This window comes from Seriola dumerili, unplaced genomic scaffold, assembly GCF_002260705.1.
Source record: "Seriola dumerili isolate Sdu_G_001 unplaced genomic scaffold, Sdu_1.0 BDQW01000149.1, whole genome shotgun sequence".
In the NCBI taxonomy this organism is placed as follows: domain Eukaryota; kingdom Metazoa; phylum Chordata; class Actinopteri; order Carangiformes; family Carangidae; genus Seriola; species Seriola dumerili.
The window spans coordinates 6115134-6133575 of record NW_019174404.1 but is presented as its reverse complement, the minus strand read 5'-3'; the positions used below and the strand labels follow the sequence as shown (position 1 = coordinate 6133575).

The 18442-nt window shown below is 43.3% G+C and overlaps 3 protein-coding genes across 3 annotated transcripts in view; 2 read left to right on the top strand and 1 right to left on the bottom strand.

The window, feature by feature from the left end:
• The window catches only part of stag1 (stromal antigen 1), a 43468-nt gene extending 38590 nt beyond the window's left edge, over nucleotides 1-4878 (top strand). The window contains exons 23-32 of the mRNA XM_022750114.1: nucleotides 54-193; nucleotides 299-400; nucleotides 536-684; nucleotides 1223-1351; nucleotides 1501-1703; nucleotides 1845-2013; nucleotides 2226-2342; nucleotides 2484-2598; nucleotides 2711-2791; nucleotides 3235-4878. Of these exons, the coding sequence (XP_022605835.1) occupies nucleotides 54-193; nucleotides 299-400; nucleotides 536-684; nucleotides 1223-1351; nucleotides 1501-1703; nucleotides 1845-2013; nucleotides 2226-2342; nucleotides 2484-2598; nucleotides 2711-2791; nucleotides 3235-3258 (1229 nt within the window). The 3' untranslated portion in view covers nucleotides 3259-4878. The remainder of the gene's footprint in view (nucleotides 1-53; nucleotides 194-298; nucleotides 401-535; nucleotides 685-1222; nucleotides 1352-1500; nucleotides 1704-1844; nucleotides 2014-2225; nucleotides 2343-2483; nucleotides 2599-2710; nucleotides 2792-3234) is intronic.
• Nucleotides 4879-5571: 693 nt separating this feature from the next.
• pccb (propionyl-CoA carboxylase beta subunit) lies at nucleotides 5572-11126 on the bottom strand. The gene is made up of 15 exons (XM_022750115.1): nucleotides 10867-11126; nucleotides 9728-9847; nucleotides 9552-9620; nucleotides 9398-9454; nucleotides 9127-9240; nucleotides 8796-8906; nucleotides 8530-8638; nucleotides 8206-8326; nucleotides 8014-8095; nucleotides 7748-7871; nucleotides 7565-7672; nucleotides 7387-7487; nucleotides 6928-7026; nucleotides 6719-6818; nucleotides 5572-6636 (listed from the first exon to the last, which is right to left on the bottom strand). The coding sequence occupies exons 1-15, from the start codon at nucleotides 11110-11112 to the stop codon at nucleotides 6515-6517; spliced, it is 1683 nt and encodes a 560-aa protein (XP_022605836.1). The 5' UTR covers nucleotides 11113-11126; the 3' UTR covers nucleotides 5572-6514.
• Nucleotides 11127-12372: 1246 nt separating this feature from the next.
• On the top strand, nucleotides 12373-17852 carry LOC111226218 (E3 ubiquitin-protein ligase MSL2-like). The gene is made up of 3 exons (XM_022751335.1): nucleotides 12373-13376; nucleotides 14504-15915; nucleotides 16252-17852. The coding sequence occupies exons 1-3, from the start codon at nucleotides 13235-13237 to the stop codon at nucleotides 16552-16554; spliced, it is 1857 nt and encodes a 618-aa protein (XP_022607056.1). The 5' UTR covers nucleotides 12373-13234; the 3' UTR covers nucleotides 16555-17852.
• Nucleotides 17853-18442: the final 590 nt, after the last annotated feature.

Sequence of the window (18442 nt, the reverse complement as noted above, 5' to 3'; positions counted from 1 at the left end):
CTATTCTTCTTCTTCTGTATAACCTCTCTTCACTTCTGCGTATGCGCCTGTAGAGGGAGACGAGGAGGACGAGGCCAACAAGATCGAGGCTCTCCACAAGAGGAGAAACCTGCTCGCTGCTTTCTGCAAACTCATCATCTACGACATTGTAGACATGCCCGCTGCTGCCGACATCTTCAAACACTACATGAAGGTGTGTGTTCATCTGTACTTAACATAAAACAGACCATGACAATCCATGAAACCACAACCAAACCAAAATTGTATAATCTTGCACTGTTTGTTTTCTCTGCCTCAGTATTATAATGATTATGGAGACATCATCAAAGAGACTCTCAGTAAAACCAGACAGACGGACAAGATTCTCTGTGCCAAGACACTCATCCTCAGTTTGCAGCAGGTGAGACGGTGAAACACGCCACGTAAAGGCTTGTAACAATGCACTCTTGAAGTCATGACTGCGCTCATGTGCAAACGTAAAAAGAGTCAACTGTTAACGTGCAAATTCCCGTGCGTGCGTGCGTGTGTGTTTCAGCTGTTCAACGAGCTGCTGCAGGATCAGGGTCCCAACCTGGACCGAACGTCGTCTCACGTGAGCGGCATCAAAGAGCTGGCCCGCCGCTTCGCTCTCACCTTCGGCCTGGATCAGATCAAGACCAGAGAGGCTGTGGCCACGCTGCACAAGTAAGAACCATGATCTGTTTGTGGCATAAGGCGGGGCTAACAGCTGTAACCAGACAGGGAGGAGGGGAAGAAAAACTGAGTTGTTAAAATAAAATGTGCAGGTTTTACAAAGCTGCGTTAGTCAAATTTAGAAATTAGATCTTCTATCGGGTAAGGGATTAGGTGTCAGGTTCCATCTGGGGTTCAGAAAGACCAAATTAAACATGGACAAACAAAATGATGATGACACAGGTTGCTACTTGGTCAAAGAGGAATTAGATATTTTACTAGGAAGTGTCAATTCATCATCTAATAGACTGAAGCCAAAGTGAGAACAACGTGTCATAAAAGTGACTTAAAAATTGAAACTAAGAGTTTAAACGCAATATCAGAGGTTTTCTATTTCTGTAACTCTTGGTATCTTTGGGACTTACTCTGTTTTGCTCTATTCCTTTTTTTACATTATTTCACTCTTTTTCTAACTGTCACCTTTCTGTCTTTGTTTCTCTCTCTCTCTCTCTCTCTCTCTCTCTCTCTCTCTCTCTTCATCATGTATCAGGGATGGAATAGAGTTTGCATTTAAGTACCAGAATCCCCGAGGACCAGAGTTTCCTCCTATCAACCTGGCCTTCCTGGAGGTCCTGAGTGAATTCTCCTCCAAACTAATCCGCCAGGACAAAAAGACAGTGTAAGTGTCCAGTCATATCATCAGACTATATTATTCACATAGATTAAAGATCCTTTACTGTCTTGTAATGAAAAGTTATTCATAAATAAATCCCCATGGAGTAAGTGGTATCATCCTGAGTCAAGTTCAATTGCTGGATTTCTCCTCAGCCACTCGTATCTGGAGAAGTTCATGTCAGAGTCGATGTCGGAGCGTCGGGAGGACGTGTGGCTGCCGCTGATCTCCTACAGAAACAGCCTGCTGACAGGGGGAGACGAGGACCACATGTCCGTCACGTCAGGCTCCAGCAGCAAGACCGGCTCAGTCCGCAGCAAGAAGGGGCGACCGCCGCTACACAAGAAACGCATCGAGGGTGAGCAGACAGTAGAGACTAGCGTTACGCTGTTTGTTTGGCTCGGCTGCACTGAAACCATTACGGGAAAGGAGACATGTACGCGGTTACCTACCACTGCGTTGCTGAAGCTGTGGACTTTCTCTGTGTGTTCGTTTGCAGAGGAGAGTAGTGTGGAGGGCTCGTGGATGATGCGTAACGACACCCTACAGACACCGGGGGCGCTGCAGACCCCTCAGCTCACCTCAACAGTCCTCAGAGAGAACAGACCGGCAGAACACTTGCCAGACCCGGACTCAGAACCCGGATCAGAGAACGACTTCGTACACAAGTGAGATCATTCACATACCGTGCACACGCATGTACTGTTCATCCACATACAAATGCTGAAATAGAGCATTTGTGTCAGTCAGCATCTTTCTTCCATTTATTCCTACATATTGAACTGATGTGTATTACTGTGAAAATTCAGCTTTTTTTGTAATAGCAAGTACACAGAATAGATATAAAAGAGGAGCATGTTGACCGTCTGCCTGTCTGCAGTCCTCAGATGCAGATGTCGTGGCTCGGTCAGCAGAAGATGGAGGAGGTGAACAGGAAGGACCGGACGGGCATGAACTACATCAAGTCACGCAGCAATCAGGGCGTCCGGCAGACTGTGTAAGTGTGTTTAGCCTTTGACCTTACGGCATAGGCTACAGTAGATCCATGATGCTCGGTGAAACCTGGATCACAAACTTTGTGTGATAAATAAACTGATAACAAGAAAAAATAAACTGTTCCTTGCCTCCGACTCTTTAGGCGCGGGTTGATGGAGGATGACGCAGAGCCAATCTTCGAAGATGTGATGATGTCATCGCGGGGTCAGCTGGAAGACATGAACGAGGAGTTTGAAGACACTATGGTGATCGACCTGGTCAGTAACATCGCTTCCTCTTGAACTGTGACTTTCCACAGAAGCACTGAGGACCCTGTTCATTTCTTTCTTCTTCATTATCTTTTTAACTTTTGGTTTTTTACCTTCTCAGCCGCCATCGAGGAACAGACGTGAAAGAGCAGAATTAAGACCCGACTTCTTTGACTCTGCAGCAATGATTGAGGACGAGTCGGTGAGTAAGACTTTGCACACTTTGTCATTTATGTAAATAGAGCTGAAACAAGGAGTCAGTTAATAGATGAGAACAAATGACAGAAAATTAATCTGCATCAATCTTTTTATCGCAAACATTTTTTATAGCCACTGAATTCTGATTTTATTTTTTTGCCTTTTATGGCAGTCACCCTGGGCTTGATGATGTAAACATTTTTCACTATCTGAATGATTTATCAAGAAACGAATCTGCAAATTAATCTGTAATCATTAGTTTCTTAATTAATCTCAAATTACATACAGTATTGAACGTTCTGTAAACTTTCACATCACAGTTTAAAGCCACTATGTGTAGAATTAGAGCTTTTTGACTTTGGAGCCCTCTAGTGGTAATATTAAAAAAGACACTGCTATGCACACTGCTTACTGTTTTTCTGACATTGTTTTGGTCCATTGTTCCAGGGATTCAGCATGCCCATGTTCTGATCCGGAATGAGGTAAAGATCCTGAGTTCAGGATCCAAATCAGGAGTACAGATGAGGGGAGGGGTCTAACCCAGATCACCTGCCAGTCAAACTCTTAAGAAGAAGAAGAAAAAAAACATTGTTGAAGTACTTTTCTCTTTCTGTAAGACATGATGGAAGGATGTTTGTCAAGCGGATCTACTGATGGATCCCAAATCGGCTGGATCTCACCTGGAAGCATTAAGCGAGGATCCGCTCTGTTTTTATCAGACGGGCTGGAGGATCCAGAACCTAGTCCGGATTATTCAAGAGCTTCATCCTGCTCCTACTCTTCCTCCTGTTCCTCCTCAGCCTGTTGGTTTAGCTCTTCTTAGCGGTAGCTCTGACGGCGCTCTGGCTGCGTAATCCTGCAGCCAGCCAATGAGTACTCGCAGTTTTTACGGTTTTCTGTTACACAGATGTAAAGTTGTTTGGTTCCGCTCGCGATCAGCAGCACAGAGCAACGTAACACTCTGTACAGCCCCCCCTTGTTTTGGTGTCGCACTTCGATCCGTCTGGTTAAATCCAACATAGAGAGGATCTCAGTACTAAATGTTCTATATCTTTGCTCTTACTACCACCCACCCACCCCTCTCTCCTCTCTCTCCTCTCTCTCTCTCTCTCTCTGTTCGCCATCTGAGTCCTTGTGTGTGGTGGTGCTGGTGTGTGATATGTGTGTAAAGTGTTGGTGGTGATGACGATGGTTGAGTAGTCGCACATGCACACAGAGGTCAACAGCTGTAGGCCGACCTGGAGGAAGTGATGTAACTGTCTTGTGTGTGATGTCAAAGCAAAAGCGAGTGTTGTCGTTTGACGGTGAAGCCGCACCCTTTACCGCCCTCAGACAGAAGCCCCACCCTCTCAAATCTTTGAAACGTTCTGTACACACACACACACACACGCCCTGAATAATGGCTTTTTGAAGTAAAAAAGTTTTAAAAAAAGACAATAAACATATTTTGAATTCTGTAGCTTTAGTACTAAAGTTTTAAATCAAGTGTGTTTTTGTTTTTGTCTGATGTTTGTACAGCTTTTTCTTGAATATGTATCTTGTTCGTTGCCAAATTGTGGCCTACATACTTACAGTATATTCCAGCCCCTCCCCCTCCACCTGTAAGTCATATCTAACGGTTACCAAGCTCAGATTGTTGCTGTGGGACACCAGCTTTTAAGCGCTGTATGGTCTGATTGTAATCGTTTCACAGTTCAGTATTACAGCAGATTATTTGTTCAGTTCCTTCATCTTACAGGTCATAATCAAGTTACTTCAATTTTTACACCTGCAGAAACAGTGTTAACTGATCCAGAGTTGAAGATTTGTTGTTATCATTGTTCATATCCAGTGCAGTGATGGATCTTTATGTCTGACAGATTTGTTTGAATGTGTTTTGAATGTGTCCAGCCATATCTTTATTCACCCTCTGTTGGTTAATCAGTCTTTTATTTTTCCTCATTGGCTGGCTCAGCAGTCCTCCTGTAAATATCAGAGACAATTGGATCTTCTCTGCAGTGCAGTTGACATCAGTTGCCCTAAAATGCTCTAAAAGCCAGTTTTTTTTCTGTGAACCTAAATTCTTTTTAATAAAATAAAATCTGTAATCGATTTACGGACCGGTGTTTGTGTGTCTCACGTCCTCAGTATTTGTTCAGAACAGCTGCAACAGTTTTCAGCTTTTTCAGAGATTTCATCGTCAATTTCATCTCATGACATTTCATTCTTGACCCGGGAAGCAGCAGCAGACTCAAGGCCCACTTACTCTCTTGTTCTAGAGTTTTTGACTGTATAACACAGGCCCATGGAGCAGGTCTACTGGGTACAGGCTCATTTGACCCCTTCATTTAACCACCAAAAGACAAAGCAACCACATAAACACTCAAAATGACGACAAAGAGCCCATGATCACAAGTGCATGCAAAACAACCACAGAGACGCAACGTTGTCATTTTTACACATCACTTTTTGTATGGTTTGTCATATTTACATATATTTTGTATGAATGAAATAGAACATGTTGATTGGTTATCTTCAGAGCTGTTGGTAGATTGATTTTTTTTTTTTTTTTTCTTGGCCATACTTGCTGTTTTAGTTGCACTAAGCTTAAATTAGCTTTAGCAGTGAGTGACATCAGATAATTTTCTCATTTAACTCCCAGCAGTGAAAGATTTTGTTCCTTAAACACCAACCTAACTTCTGCACTTCATTTTTAATTCATAACTGCTTGACTATTTCAGCCTTCTGTCGTAGTCCTTCAGTTCCTCTGAATGTTCACATACATTGGACAAAGCAGCCATCCACTTACTCCATGTCTCATTTTATTTTTCAGATCAATTATTTATATTTGTCAAAAAACACTAAGTTGACAACATATACTACATCATTGGTAGAATTAAATCAAACACACACAGTAGTGTCCTTGATTTATTTTACAGATGGCAGAGCAGAGCCTGCCCGAGACAGAAGGCACAGTTCCAAGATGTGAAAATGACTTTTTCTTGACCTTAACGGAGGATATCAAACAGAGGGAGCGCAAACTACTGTACAACCTAGAGGAACTTAATACAGTACATCAGCAGGGTTTGGAAATACCGTACATGACAACAGACCACAGCATGTTTGCATTTTGCTGTCGATAGTTGCCTGTGGTTTTAAAAAATGCATATTATTGGCAACATGTAATCTGCCCTTTCAGATACAGCCTTGTTTTTAGAATATCCAATCGTACCAACAATAGTGACCAATATGGCCACTACTGACATGATAGTCATTTAAAATGTGTGTGACTATTCCATTCAGATATTGTAAAATGTGTTCAGCTTTTCCCATGAACATCTTGCATATCAGTGGTGAAGATGTAAAAGTAAATATACACGCCCTGATTTTGTTTACAGAGCTCTAACATTTCCCACAAATCCTAAAAAATCCCCACAGCTTGAGGCTGATGCAGTTTATAGTTCAAAAAATAGCTGGGAGGAAATCTGGAGCCACTATTAAAGCAGGAACAAGATCAAGGCGTGTATCTCCATGTGTTGCTTTCAGTGGAGTGGTAAATGACAGTTTTAAACAACAGCAGCAAGGAGAAACTGTGAAATGAAACATGACAACTAACATCTGCTGAGCAGGCTACCAAAGTCGTCATCCCGGGTCACCACTGCAGTTCATTTGTTTCGTTTGAATACTAGTGAAATCCCGCAGCGAGTGCCTTTAGGTAGTGTTAATGTGGAAACTGTCTGGGTGTGTTTCACAGAGGAATGTTGGCGTGTTTCTTCCAGGGGTTGACTTGCTTCTTGCTGGCCAGCACTTCCAGATCTCTGCAGATCTTCTTGCGAGTGGTCGACGGCTCGATGATGTCATCCACAAAACCTAAAACAAAGATTAGGACAGTCAGAGAGAAGTGTATCATGTATTATATTTGTTTGCTGTTTTTTTTTTGGGGAAAGTTTACCTCTGACAGCAGCTGGGAAGGGGTTGGCAAACTTCTCCACGTATTCAGCCTCTGCCTCTGCTTGGTTCTCCTTCCCTCTGAAGATAATCTGAACAGCACCCTGAGAAAAAAAAGCAGAACAGAACATGCACAATGTCAAATCAAAAAAATAAAAAAATAAAGGAGGGGGAGAGATAGAGTCAAAACAAAAAGAATGAGCGTGTTTGTACCTTAGCACCCATGACAGCAACCTCGGCCGTGGGCCAGGCGTAGTTCACATCTCCTCTCAGGTGTTTGGAGCTCATCACATCATAGGCTCCTCCATAAGCCTGACATGCACACACAAAACATACTGAGTCTCAGTCATGTCACACTGAACAATATAATTTTTTTTTTTCTAATCTGAAAACCACTGATTTTATTTTTATACACGACAACATGAATTCTCTACCGACAGAGCTCCCCCTGCATTGATGAAAAAAAAATGTTAATTTGCCTTAAGCAAGTTGAAAATACTGTAGCAGGCAGAGATGAAGCAGTGCATGTTGCAATGCAAACTCTGCACTTCCTGCAGCTGCTTCACAGTCAAAGTACTTCAGTGAAGGGAATTTATAATGACCTTTGTGATGAGGAAGCAGCAGGATGTGTTGGTTAGCATCTAACATGAGGTTTTAATTAATCACACGCACCTTTCTGGTAATGATGGTTATTTTTGGGACGGTTGCCTCTGCAAAAGCAAACAGCAGTTTGGCTCCGTGTCTGATGATGCCTCCATACTCCTGAGCGGTACCTGTTGACAACCAACAGTGTGAATTTACAGATATGACACAGACTATGTTTCGGTGTAAAGAGGTTATTGAGGAATACCTGGCAGGAAACCTGGCACATCCACGAAGGTGATGATGGGAATGTTGAAAGCATCACAGAAGCGAACGAAGCGGGCTCCCTTCACTGAGGAGTTGATGTCCAAACAACCTGATGCACAAGACAGAAATAAATTAATTTCCTAAGACATTAAGAAATCATTTATGCCTTTCTTTCTTTACTCACCAGAAGCCACTTTGGGCTGGTTACCCACGATGCCCACGGTGCGTCCATTCATGCGGGCGAATCCCACCACAATGTTCTTGGCGTAGTTGGGCATGATCTCGAAGAAGTCCTGCTCATCCACTATCTGAACAGGTGCATGAAGAAAGGAAAATATTACTACTGGCAAACTATTACTACTTACATGAGATGTAGGTGCACACATTAGAGTGTGTGTGTGTGTGTGTGTGTGTGTGTGTGTGTGTGTGTGTGTGTGTACGTGTACATACTGCTTGAATGATGTCCAACATATCGTAGGCTTTAGTCGACTCAAACGGGACGATAGTGTCCAATGAAGTGACCAGACGATCACTGAAAAAGAAACGAGATATCAGACACGAGTTGAAAATAAAAACAGATATTCTCTCACGAAGAAAGGTGATCGGTTGTTCTGTGAAGCGGAGGTAAAGATGATTGGTTACCTGGGGTCGTGGCACTCCCTGATAGGGGATGGTTCCTGATTGCTGAGCGGCAGGAAGTTGAAGAACTCTCGCAGGCTGAGGAGGGCTTCGACGTCATTCTCAAATGCATGATGAGCCACGCCTGACAACAAGACATGAAATGACAGTATTTAGAATCAGAAGTATCTTAAGTGTCTTTGAATCAAGGAGGTGGTCACAGGTGAGCTACTGCAAGATTTACATGTTGATTTGACACTTTACACTAAAAATGTTGGAGGTGAAGATGATTTATAAAAACTCAACGAGAAAATCAGTAGAAATAAATGCCTTAACATGTAAACTAACCTGACACGCTGGTGTGTGTTTTAGCTCCACCGAGCTCCTCTTGAGTAACGTCTTCGTTGGTGACAGACTTCACGACATCTGGTCCTGTGATGAACAGGTATGATGTGTCCTATACACACAAACAAACACACACATCACACACACACGTCAGAAACTGGCATTTGGAAATACTGAAACATTTTGGTTGCCTTCAGTCGCTAACATAAAATGAAAGCAGAACAGTTCTGGATTAGTATGTCAGCTGTATTTTTGTGGGTCCTTAATACCTTCACCATGAAGGTGAAATCCGTCAGCGCGGGAGAGTAGACGGCCCCTCCTGCACAGGGACCCATGATGAGGGAGATCTGAGGGACAACTCCTGAAGCCATCACATTCCTCTGAAAAAGGAAAATGTTTTTACTTTTACATTGATAAAAAGTAAAAAACAATTTGCATTTCAAAATGTTAACAGTGGGAATATGTTAAACCCACAAAAATGTAAGGTGCCTACAGTCTCTGAGGAAAGACTCAGATCTTGAGGTTTGGTAGGTGTGATTTTGATATTAAGATTTCAGTTAATGAGCAGTGACGTGCAAAGACTCCACAAAATGACCACACCAGGAAAATATCTGCATATCCAGCCAGAGACTCCACTCCCTCCTGGATCCGAGCTCCTCCAGAGTCATTCAGCCCGATGACCGGGGCGCCAACTGTCATGGCCTGATCCATGATCTGAGCACAGAACATTTGAAAAGTCTGAGTTCAAACATGAAGAACCACTGACAAAATACAAATACACTAACAGACAAAACATGCTCAGAGTGCACAACGAGGTTATGTTTTAAAATATGAATTGGTGATAAGGTTCCTGGTGGTTTCACTAACCTACCTTACAGATCTTCTGTGCATGAGCTCCAGACAGACTGCCACCAAACACTGTGAAGTCCTGAGACAAACAGAATATTATACAAGCGAAACGGAGCTGCTCTGCATTTCAAAAATTTACAATTTCCTACAATAAAGTTATGTATTATGTGTTGTACCTGACTGAATACATAGACCAGTCGCCCATTGATCCTGCCTCGGCCTGTCACGACGCTGTCACCTGGGAACTAAGACAGCGAGAGAGAAAAAGATATGCTGACAATAAAATTTCAAAACCCAAGAGGAGGGAACTGTTGCGAACTTTAATTGGACGAAATAGGATTTGACCTGTCACCTTGTTTCTGTCCTGCTCCATGCTGAAGTCAGAACAGCGATGCTCCACAAACATGTCCGTCTCCACAAAGGACTCATGGTCCAGCAGCAGCTCCACTCGCTCCCTTGCTGTCAGCTTACCCTGCAACACACACACACCCAGTCACTACATTGTGATTGTGCAGTTTGACTATATATATACTGTGACACAATATTTAATTTGTCTGTGCTGTATTAAGGCACTACACTGTGTTCAGTGTTGCAAATTATTTAGTAAAGCTGCTTTATATTGGTCACCGGTATTAAATATTGGTCCGATACCACTGCTACCTTGAGGTCAGGGATTGCTGTTTCCCTAGAAACTGAGTCGGTAGCTGATCATGAAATCTTTAATAACACCATCAGACAGATCAGCATGATCCCAAGCAATTCAACCGATCAGCCAAAAGCAGAGATTCCTGTCCTCCATTTAACTAACTAACTACAGTTTCTCAAGTGATCTTCCATAAAATTTTAATGTATTCTGATATAAAATTGCATACATAAATCTTAATAGGGAATTTTATCAGTGTTGCTGATAAACAGTTGATCTTGTATTTGCAGGTACAACCACCTGCCAAATAATTTTACTCAGCAAAGCAGAGCAACATCCCTAATAACTATTACACTAACTTTTACCAACAAAATAGCAGTAATGATCCTCTATAGTATCTTTTAGGCACAGAAATTCACGTCATGTTGAATGTACTGTAACATTGGATACTGGGACTCTCATTTTCAAATGCCAGAGGACTATAGGAATATGTTTAGGGGTTTGTTGTTTGAGCTTTAACTTCTATCTGAAGTTGGCAGAGGATTAGTACCTTGCTCAAGGGCACTGAGAGGTGGATGTTGCTGAAAGTATCTCATGTGCCACTGAGTAACACATTTTCCAAGAAGAGCAAGAAAGTTGGTTCGTGAAGATAATTTAAATGTGTTGTAGGGAAAACAGTGAACACTCCAGCAGTAACCACGGACTTAGAGCCTTTGAGCCAGGCATTTTACCCATCAACCCCTCCTGTTGTCAATGTGGCCACAGCAAATTAGACTAAAAACCCGCAAGCATGCTCAAGTTAATGCATGTTAACATAAAGACATAAAGTCAATGTTAGCTGACTTTACCCTTTTGTGTTGTGCATCTATTCTCTTCTGACCTCCCCCGACTAGGGCCGCCTTTCGTTTCCTGTCAATCCTCTCCTTAACGGACAGGTGGCTGACCGAGTACCAGCGGCTGTCCCGTTGCAGGCTCGTCTGCGGCACTGAAGCAGCGACTGCGCCATGTTTCACTTGAGCCAAACTCCTGAAAGATATCTTCAACCCATTTATCAGTCCGCAGCTGCTTCGAGCCACACTGAAGGCCGCCATCATGGCTGCGCGTGTTCTCGGATGACAGCGGCCGGGGAATGAAAGGCAGAGATTTGAGCCAATAGCGAAAGGGGGACGCGCTCTCACAGCCAATCAGAGAGAAAGAAGTTGTAGCTTTGGCTGATGGGCGGGACCCAAAGGGGATCGGGTTTTCCTGTAGTTCATAGGGGCCGAAATCTGAAAGTCAAGATATTGGGACATTTTCCGCCCTGAATTTATTTTGTCAGGTAAACTTTCCCATTTGCTTGTCATCGTTTTCACTGCTTGGCAATTTTTGCCCCCAAACATTGCCCTAACCGGGCATGTTGTTCGGGGAAATGTGAGCTCAAAAATAATTGCTGCGAGTCTTGCGACCCTAGGGGGTGAGGGCTGCCTGAAAGGTCTAACACGGGGTAAAAACAACCCAATTAAAATCCCAAATACTATATTTTCATGTCAAGTTCATTAGTTATGCAGCAGGCAATGTTTCACACGAGTATGCTGCCCTGTAGAAACATGTGTAAGACATATAAATTATGCTTTAAACAGACATACTTATATATACTATATAGAGGTTATACCAGCAGGACAGAAATAACCAGTGTGAGTGAAATGATGTATGGAATATAAGAACATCACAATGTTTATGTACTAGATATAATACAACAACATTCTCAGCTGTGCCTGGATTAATTTTGCACTGGAAAACAAGGTCTGGTGCAGAGATATCTTTGAGTCTTTGACAAAAACAACTACCAGAATAGTTGTTAATTAATTTTCGGTCAACTGACTTATGATTTCAGCTGTACTCTAAGAATCCAATTGTATACGTCTTTCGTATTTTTATATGTAAGACGTGCATCTAAGTATCTTGTAAGTAAAACTATCAAATAACTGTTGTCGGGCCAAAAGTAGAATATTTCCCTATAAATTTTAGCAAGCTGATCGAGTTTCAACCCTCAGCTGCACTTTTCTGCAGCGTGATTCAGTGCCGATTTAACCCTTTGAAAATTTTAGTTTCTTAGAACGAGAACTGGTAAAAGCCGATGATATGGCTCCATGGTTTGATCTTTACTCTTCTTTAACTTTTATCTTTCCTCGCCCTCTTATGAACAAAATAAATGAATTGCTACTTTTAATTCTGAAGTTGTTTATGACAATAAATAAAGAAAGCGAACGAGGGCACTAGAATACGCTGTGAAGGCTTCGTACACTACGGTAACCAGGGTAACTAGACGAAGTCTCGCGTGATGATCATGCCTGTCGAGAGGGGTTGATGCGAGGAAAAGTGGAAAATCGAATGCTTGATGCAATTGTAAAACGGCTAGTTAGCTATGTTTCGGTCAGCACTCGCCAAGTATTATAGTAAAACGTATCAAAATCGAAGGATTTCAATTTACAGCTTGTTTTTCCCTCCTGTGCGTGAGGTATAAGGCGGCCCTAGGAGGGATAGTGATACGGTTGATTTTTCGCTAGCTAATTTGGCTAGCCATGCTATCGCTAGCTGGTTAGCTTTGTTTACATCAAGTGCGCGCCTGCGATCTGTTAGCTAATTGCTAACCAAACAAACTTGCGATCTTAGCAGCAGCTCAGCGTTCAGTTAGACATCGGCACGGAGACAGTGTTGGATAGTAAACTGGCTCTATGGCTAACATCGACCATCTCTCGTGTAAAACGTTTGGCTGATATCGTAAGCTAACGTTAGCTCTATAATGCTAACCATGGGTCGTTTGATCATTTGGTTCTTCGTTAGCTGTTAAGCTACGTTAGGGATAATGTGAGTTACTATAACATAGGGTCGAACTGGTCCGAATTAACAGAAACTTTAATTGTGATCTGACAGATCTCGATGGTGAATAGTAACGACTACCGGTGATGCTAACTTTAGCTAGCCACCTGCCGAGCTAACGTTGTGCGCGTTTATTGATAACCGCTTCACCATGCTCGTTGTCTATTATTGTGTCTATTATTAATTCGTATGTCTGCATTGACACACTGGAGTGACTGATTGTTGCACCAGCAGGCCAGCTTATATTTCCTCCATCCACCCTGAGACTCGGCTATCTTTAGCTCCGTCGTAGCGAGTAGCGAGTGGCTGGATTTTTTTCCCGGGCCGTGTTTCCCTGAGGCTGCGGAGTACACCGCTATGAACCCCGTTAATGCAACCGCTCTGTACGTGTCTGCGAGCCGGGCCGTGCTGCAGTGTGACCCGCGGCAGCCACAGACCTTCGCAGAGATGTACACGCTACTGCCCTTCTTCCGACAGTCCCTAGCATGCCTTGTCTGTGGTAAGCATCCTGATGATATTAGTACATCACTGCATGATTATTCTGTTTCCTACCGCTAATTGGTTTAACTGTACTACACTGGACGAGCGTTTCATAACCTTACTATTCATATTGATTAAAGTGTCCGTGGGCGTGCGTGTGCTCGCAGCAGTTGACACGATTTGTCGTGCTCACCACCGTGGTCTCCTTAGCAACCGAGGCTGAGCCCCAGTCATCTGTTCTCTTGTCAAGACAGATGACTCCTCTGCTGTTGTGCCTGCTGCAGAGCCATGTGTTTCCTATTCATGCCTTATTTACTCACCCCGCTTAGCTAGTGGAATATAAACACTGGCCCAGCTTGTATTTAGAGATGGGCAATATTTGCAAAGTGATATATGACGATATTTATGACCTCCATTGAATATTTATGGTTTTTTGGCATGATTATTTGTGCTTTCATACATTATTTAACCTGAACTGTTGGTTGGATGATGTAAGCAGTAAAAATCAGTAATGCCAACATAATGATTAAGCAGGTTGGAGTCTTCTTTGTTTATTTCAATAAACTGGGACAGATAAGTTACAGAAAAGTCCAAATACACCCATATTTAAGGTGTAGAAACAAATAAAATCCCAAATGAGTAATACTGTTATTGATTTCCCTGCTCTGTTTGATCAGTGCATCAGTTGGTACATTGAGCTGAATCAATACAGTTCATAAATTGTTGTCAGTTGACAGAAAATTGTTTGGCATCTATTTTGAAAATCTATTAGGTGTTAAGGTAATTTTTCAAGCAACCACTCCAGCTTCTCATTTGTGGGCATTTTCTCCCCATCTCTGTTTTCTGTCACTGTAAACCTAATGTCTTTGAATTTTGGACTTTTGGTAAGCGAAAACAAGATATTAGAAGAAGTCACGATAGGCTCTGGGAAATTGCAATAGGAACACCAATGGTTAATGGAGAAAATAAGAGGAAGATTAATCAATTCATCTGGTAATTATGATAGTTTTCTGTAGAGGCATGATGGTGAATGGAAATGGTTTTAAATGACTCTGGTACAGCTAGTTGATTGTGTCATATTTGCTGTGCGTAAGCACAACGTGCATAAATAAGTGGATTAACAGCTCCCTCTTGTTTTTGTCTCAGGTAAACTGCTCCAGGATCCCATTTCCCCAACACATCCAGAGTGTCAGCATTACGTCTGCTTGGGCTGTAAAGGCCAGAAGATGCAGATCAGGCCATCGTGCAGCCGCTGTAAGGACTATTCCAGCTTCCAGGAGAACAAACAGCTCTCCCTGCTTGTTCAGTGCTACAGGAAGCTTTGCCTCTATGTAACTCATTCACCGTTGCTGCAGTTGGTCAGCAGTCATGCGGGAGGATCTCCAGAGGTTATGGCCTTGCTAGAGGAGGTGCTGATGTCACACGAAGAGGACATAGAGACAGAGGACCAGAGCCTAGCACAGGAAGATGTGACTCCTTCTGCCCCTGACTCACTTACCCCCACAGAGGCACCACCTGTTCCTGCAGAGCTCTCAGCTGTACCCCAGAGTTCCTCCTCTGACCCTCCCTGTTCCAATGGGCCGCAGGGATGCAATGGAGAAGTGCTGGAGGAGCTGGACCCCTCTTCTCCTGAGCTGGAAGTATGTGAGCTGGTAGAAGAACAGCCACAGACACCCCTGTCTGTTTCCAATACTGGTTGTAGTGGTCTGGAACTGAGTCTGACCACTGGACCTTTAGCCCCAACTCCAGGCACTGTGTGCTCACTCAGGGATGGGGAATCTAGCAGCAGGGAGCTGGAGGAAGGGGAGGTGTTGCTCCTCAGTGTGGAGGAGGTGTTACAGACTTTGGATCCCCTTCAGCCCAGTCGAGATTCTCCTCACACACAGCCAGATAGGACACACACTCACACACACATAGCCACGGACAGAGCACACGCTCAAATGTACATACAGCTGGATGCAGCTCATAACTACACACAGATTCAAACGGACAGGACTAACACAGTGGCAAGCCATGGTGCTCATATACATACATCCTCCTTTGATCCCCCTCCAACCTCCAAACCCCCGCCAGTCCGCCTTAACCGTAAACGGTCTCGTTCAGAGAGTGATAGGGAAAAGGTGAAACCCCTCCCTATCACCTCCATCCTACAGGGCTCATCTTCAAATTTACACACTCCAAAGCCCTCTCATACACTGCACACACAACCACCCACACCCTCCTTAACTGTACCAGCACACACATACTCATCCCTTCCCAATGGGGCGCCTCCCAAGCCCAGCCGCCCTGCACCCAACCACAGTAAAGCTGCCAGGAAGCATGTTGATCCGGGCCCTAAGAAGCCGCATGCCAAGGCCCGCAGTGGCGGAGGCTCCAAAACTAAGGACCGAAGCAAAGACCAGCGGTTGATGGCAGGCTGCCTGGTGCCCCCAGCACCTGTCAGGCCTCCGTACAAGAAGCCAGTGGAGAAGAAGGGCTGTAAGTGTGGCAGGGCCACCCAGAATCCCTCTGTGCTGACCTGCAGGGGGCAACGCTGTCCCTGTTACTCAAACCGCAAGGTGAGACTGATTATTGCGTGCATGGAATTTATTAATGTATAATGCCATCATTAAGTGATATGTAGATTTTTGTTGCAACTTTTTCATGTAGTGTAAGTGTAAACATTTGTGAATGATACTATCATACTATTTTTAGTTTTTTTTTTTTCCATTTTATTTAAAGATGTTTTTGATTTTATTTGTACATTGCCATGATTTTTAATTCAGAAAATGTGATTTATGTGATCTAAAAACCAAGCTTAATATTGAATCCTGACGACATTTTTTAAGATTTTATGTGACATTAGTGTGATGCAAATAGGCAAATGTCCTTATCTCTTCTGTCATCTTTCTCAGGCGTGCTTGGATTGTATCTGTCGAGGTTGCCAGAACTCCTACATGGCCAACGGTGAGAAGAAGCTCGAGGCCTTTGCTGTGCCAGAGAAAGCCTTGGAACAGACACGGCTCACGCTCGGCATCAACCTCACCAGCATCACGGCGGCCGCGGCGCTCCGCAACCCGGCAACCACCAGCATCCGTGCAAACACCCTCCTCAATGTCGCCACAGCAACAGGAACCCCTGTAGCTACAGCCTTCCTGGCCCCAAGCCCCCCGCAAGAGCCCAACTATGAGGACAGCCTGGAGCTGCTGATTGGATGAGAGGCTGGGACTCCAAAAACAGACAGCTCGGTGCTGATTGAATGTGACGGCTGATCATTGTGTCTGTCAGACAACCTGTACCTTCCCCTCTCAACAGGGGAGGCAATCTAAGGCAGCTATGGGTCTGTCCTGTCCTGTAACCTGCTCTTCTCGTTTATTGGAAAATGCTGAGTAGTAAGACTAGCATGGGTGTGCCAAAGCCTCCTGTATTGTGCCTGTGTGCCGGTGTGTATTGTTGCCTGTCTGTAGTTAAACACTTATACTCGGTTCCACAGCTGTTCTGTACTTCAGAGGTGCTTTTTGTTCATAGACCACAGACATACTGTAAGAGGCAATAGGAACCCATACCAGGTTTTGTGTTTTGTTAGTGTGTGCGCACAATTATAAATCCAAGTGTGTGTAAGTGTGATTTTCTTTTTCTTTCTTTTTTTTTCTTTTTTGGTGCATAATGACAAAAAAAACTGCATCACATCTCTTTTACTTGTCACAGCATTTTCCATGTTTAAGTATTGCTCCATGCTTGAATGCATCATTGGTATCAGGACGACCCTTACTAACCCATAACCGTATACGTGTTCACACCTTAATTGTGAATGACTTTTTGTGACTAATCTATGGAGAACTTCTAACTCAAGACTGTATTGCCTTTTTCTATCTCATTAACTCACTCAATCCAAGTACTGTTGGCTGTTAATGAATTTGTCTTAATGAACTTGACTGATGCAGGCATTGTACAGGCAGCGAGATAATGTCAAAGCACTTGGCTGGCTCCACGGTTTCCCTGTATGTGTGTAAGTGTGTGTGTGAGTGTATGTGCCTGCTGAGATTTACTGTAGTGTCAGTGGGGAGGCGGATGGTGGGTTGTAAGCACTTAGTCTGATTGATTGGCCAAATTACAACAAAAACCATTTTTGGTTACCATAGCAATAGGAGCACCAACAAGGAGCCTCCCAGCTCTCATGTACACATGCTGTTGTTTACAGTATTGTTACTTGTAAACTATGACTGTCTTCTAAAATATTACACCATCATGTTTTGATTATGGGATTGTACATGACTGTGTGTGTGTGTGTGTGTGTTTTTGTGTGTTTAGATAAACTGAAGCCATAGGTTGTCATTAACAAGACAAAATATCCTCTGTGTCCATTTTTTTCCCCACAGTTGTAGTGTGCTGACTGATTAGAGACCAACTCAAGAGACTATTTTTGATACCAAGTGTTTGAGATTTGGTACCACTGTCTTTGTGTGTGTGTGTGTGTGTGTGTGTGTGTGTGTGTGTGTGTGTGTGTGTGTGTGTGTGTGTGTGTACGTGCGCGCACGAGCGTATGTGTGTGTGTGTGTGTGTGTGTTTTGGTTAAAGCACCTTGAAGCCCTTCATATAACCCAAGAGGCTGTGTATTGTCTGTGTTTGTGTTTACTGTCTCAGCTGTAACTACAACATGTTTTTCAGTCCAGTCATGGTGACCAAAAAGAGACTGAAGGAAAGAGAGAGTGAGGACTCAGGCTGACCAAACAAACACCTTGGTTCCCCACTCATAGACCAGGAAGTAGCAGGTGGATTACAGTGTGATCAGCAAATATGATCTATCTTCCTGCGTGTGTGTGTGTATGTTTCAAAATGTATTTCTTTTGGGCATTACTTGAACCCTGATTAGTTTTTGGTATTGTTTTTTTTTTATGTAAAAACTCTTGTTTGAGGAGTGACTCTTATTATTGCTGAAACATTCACTGCCATAATATGGAAACATGTAATACAACATGAATTAAATGATAGTTTTTTACTTTTTCAGTTTTGTGTCGTTTTTGTGTAGAGGGGGTATCTGACTTCAACCAAACCTGAGTGTGGCTCAACACCATATCCTGATAAACCATAACTATGAACACAGGA

Excerpts from the sequence above, each read along its gene's own strand:
- pccb (XM_022750115.1), bottom strand. The coding sequence starts at position 11,112 with ATGATGGCGGCCTTCAGTGTGGCTCGAAGCAGCTGCGGACTGATAAAT. Across the intron at positions 8,639-8,795 it reads ATTTCACCTTCATGGTGAAG|GACACATCATACCTGTTCAT; the intron begins GTATTAAGGACC and ends TTGTGTGTATAG. Across the intron at positions 8,096-8,205 it reads AGGGAGTGCCACGACCCCAG|TGATCGTCTGGTCACTTCAT; the intron begins GTAACCAATCAT and ends TTTCTTTTTCAG.
- LOC111226218 (XM_022751335.1), top strand. The coding sequence starts at position 13,235 with ATGAACCCCGTTAATGCAACCGCTCTGTACGTGTCTGCGAGCCGGGCC. Across the intron at positions 13,377-14,503 it reads CCTAGCATGCCTTGTCTGTG|GTAAACTGCTCCAGGATCCC; the intron begins GTAAGCATCCTG and ends TTTTTGTCTCAG. Across the intron at positions 15,916-16,251 it reads CCTGTTACTCAAACCGCAAG|GCGTGCTTGGATTGTATCTG; the intron begins GTGAGACTGATT and ends CATCTTTCTCAG.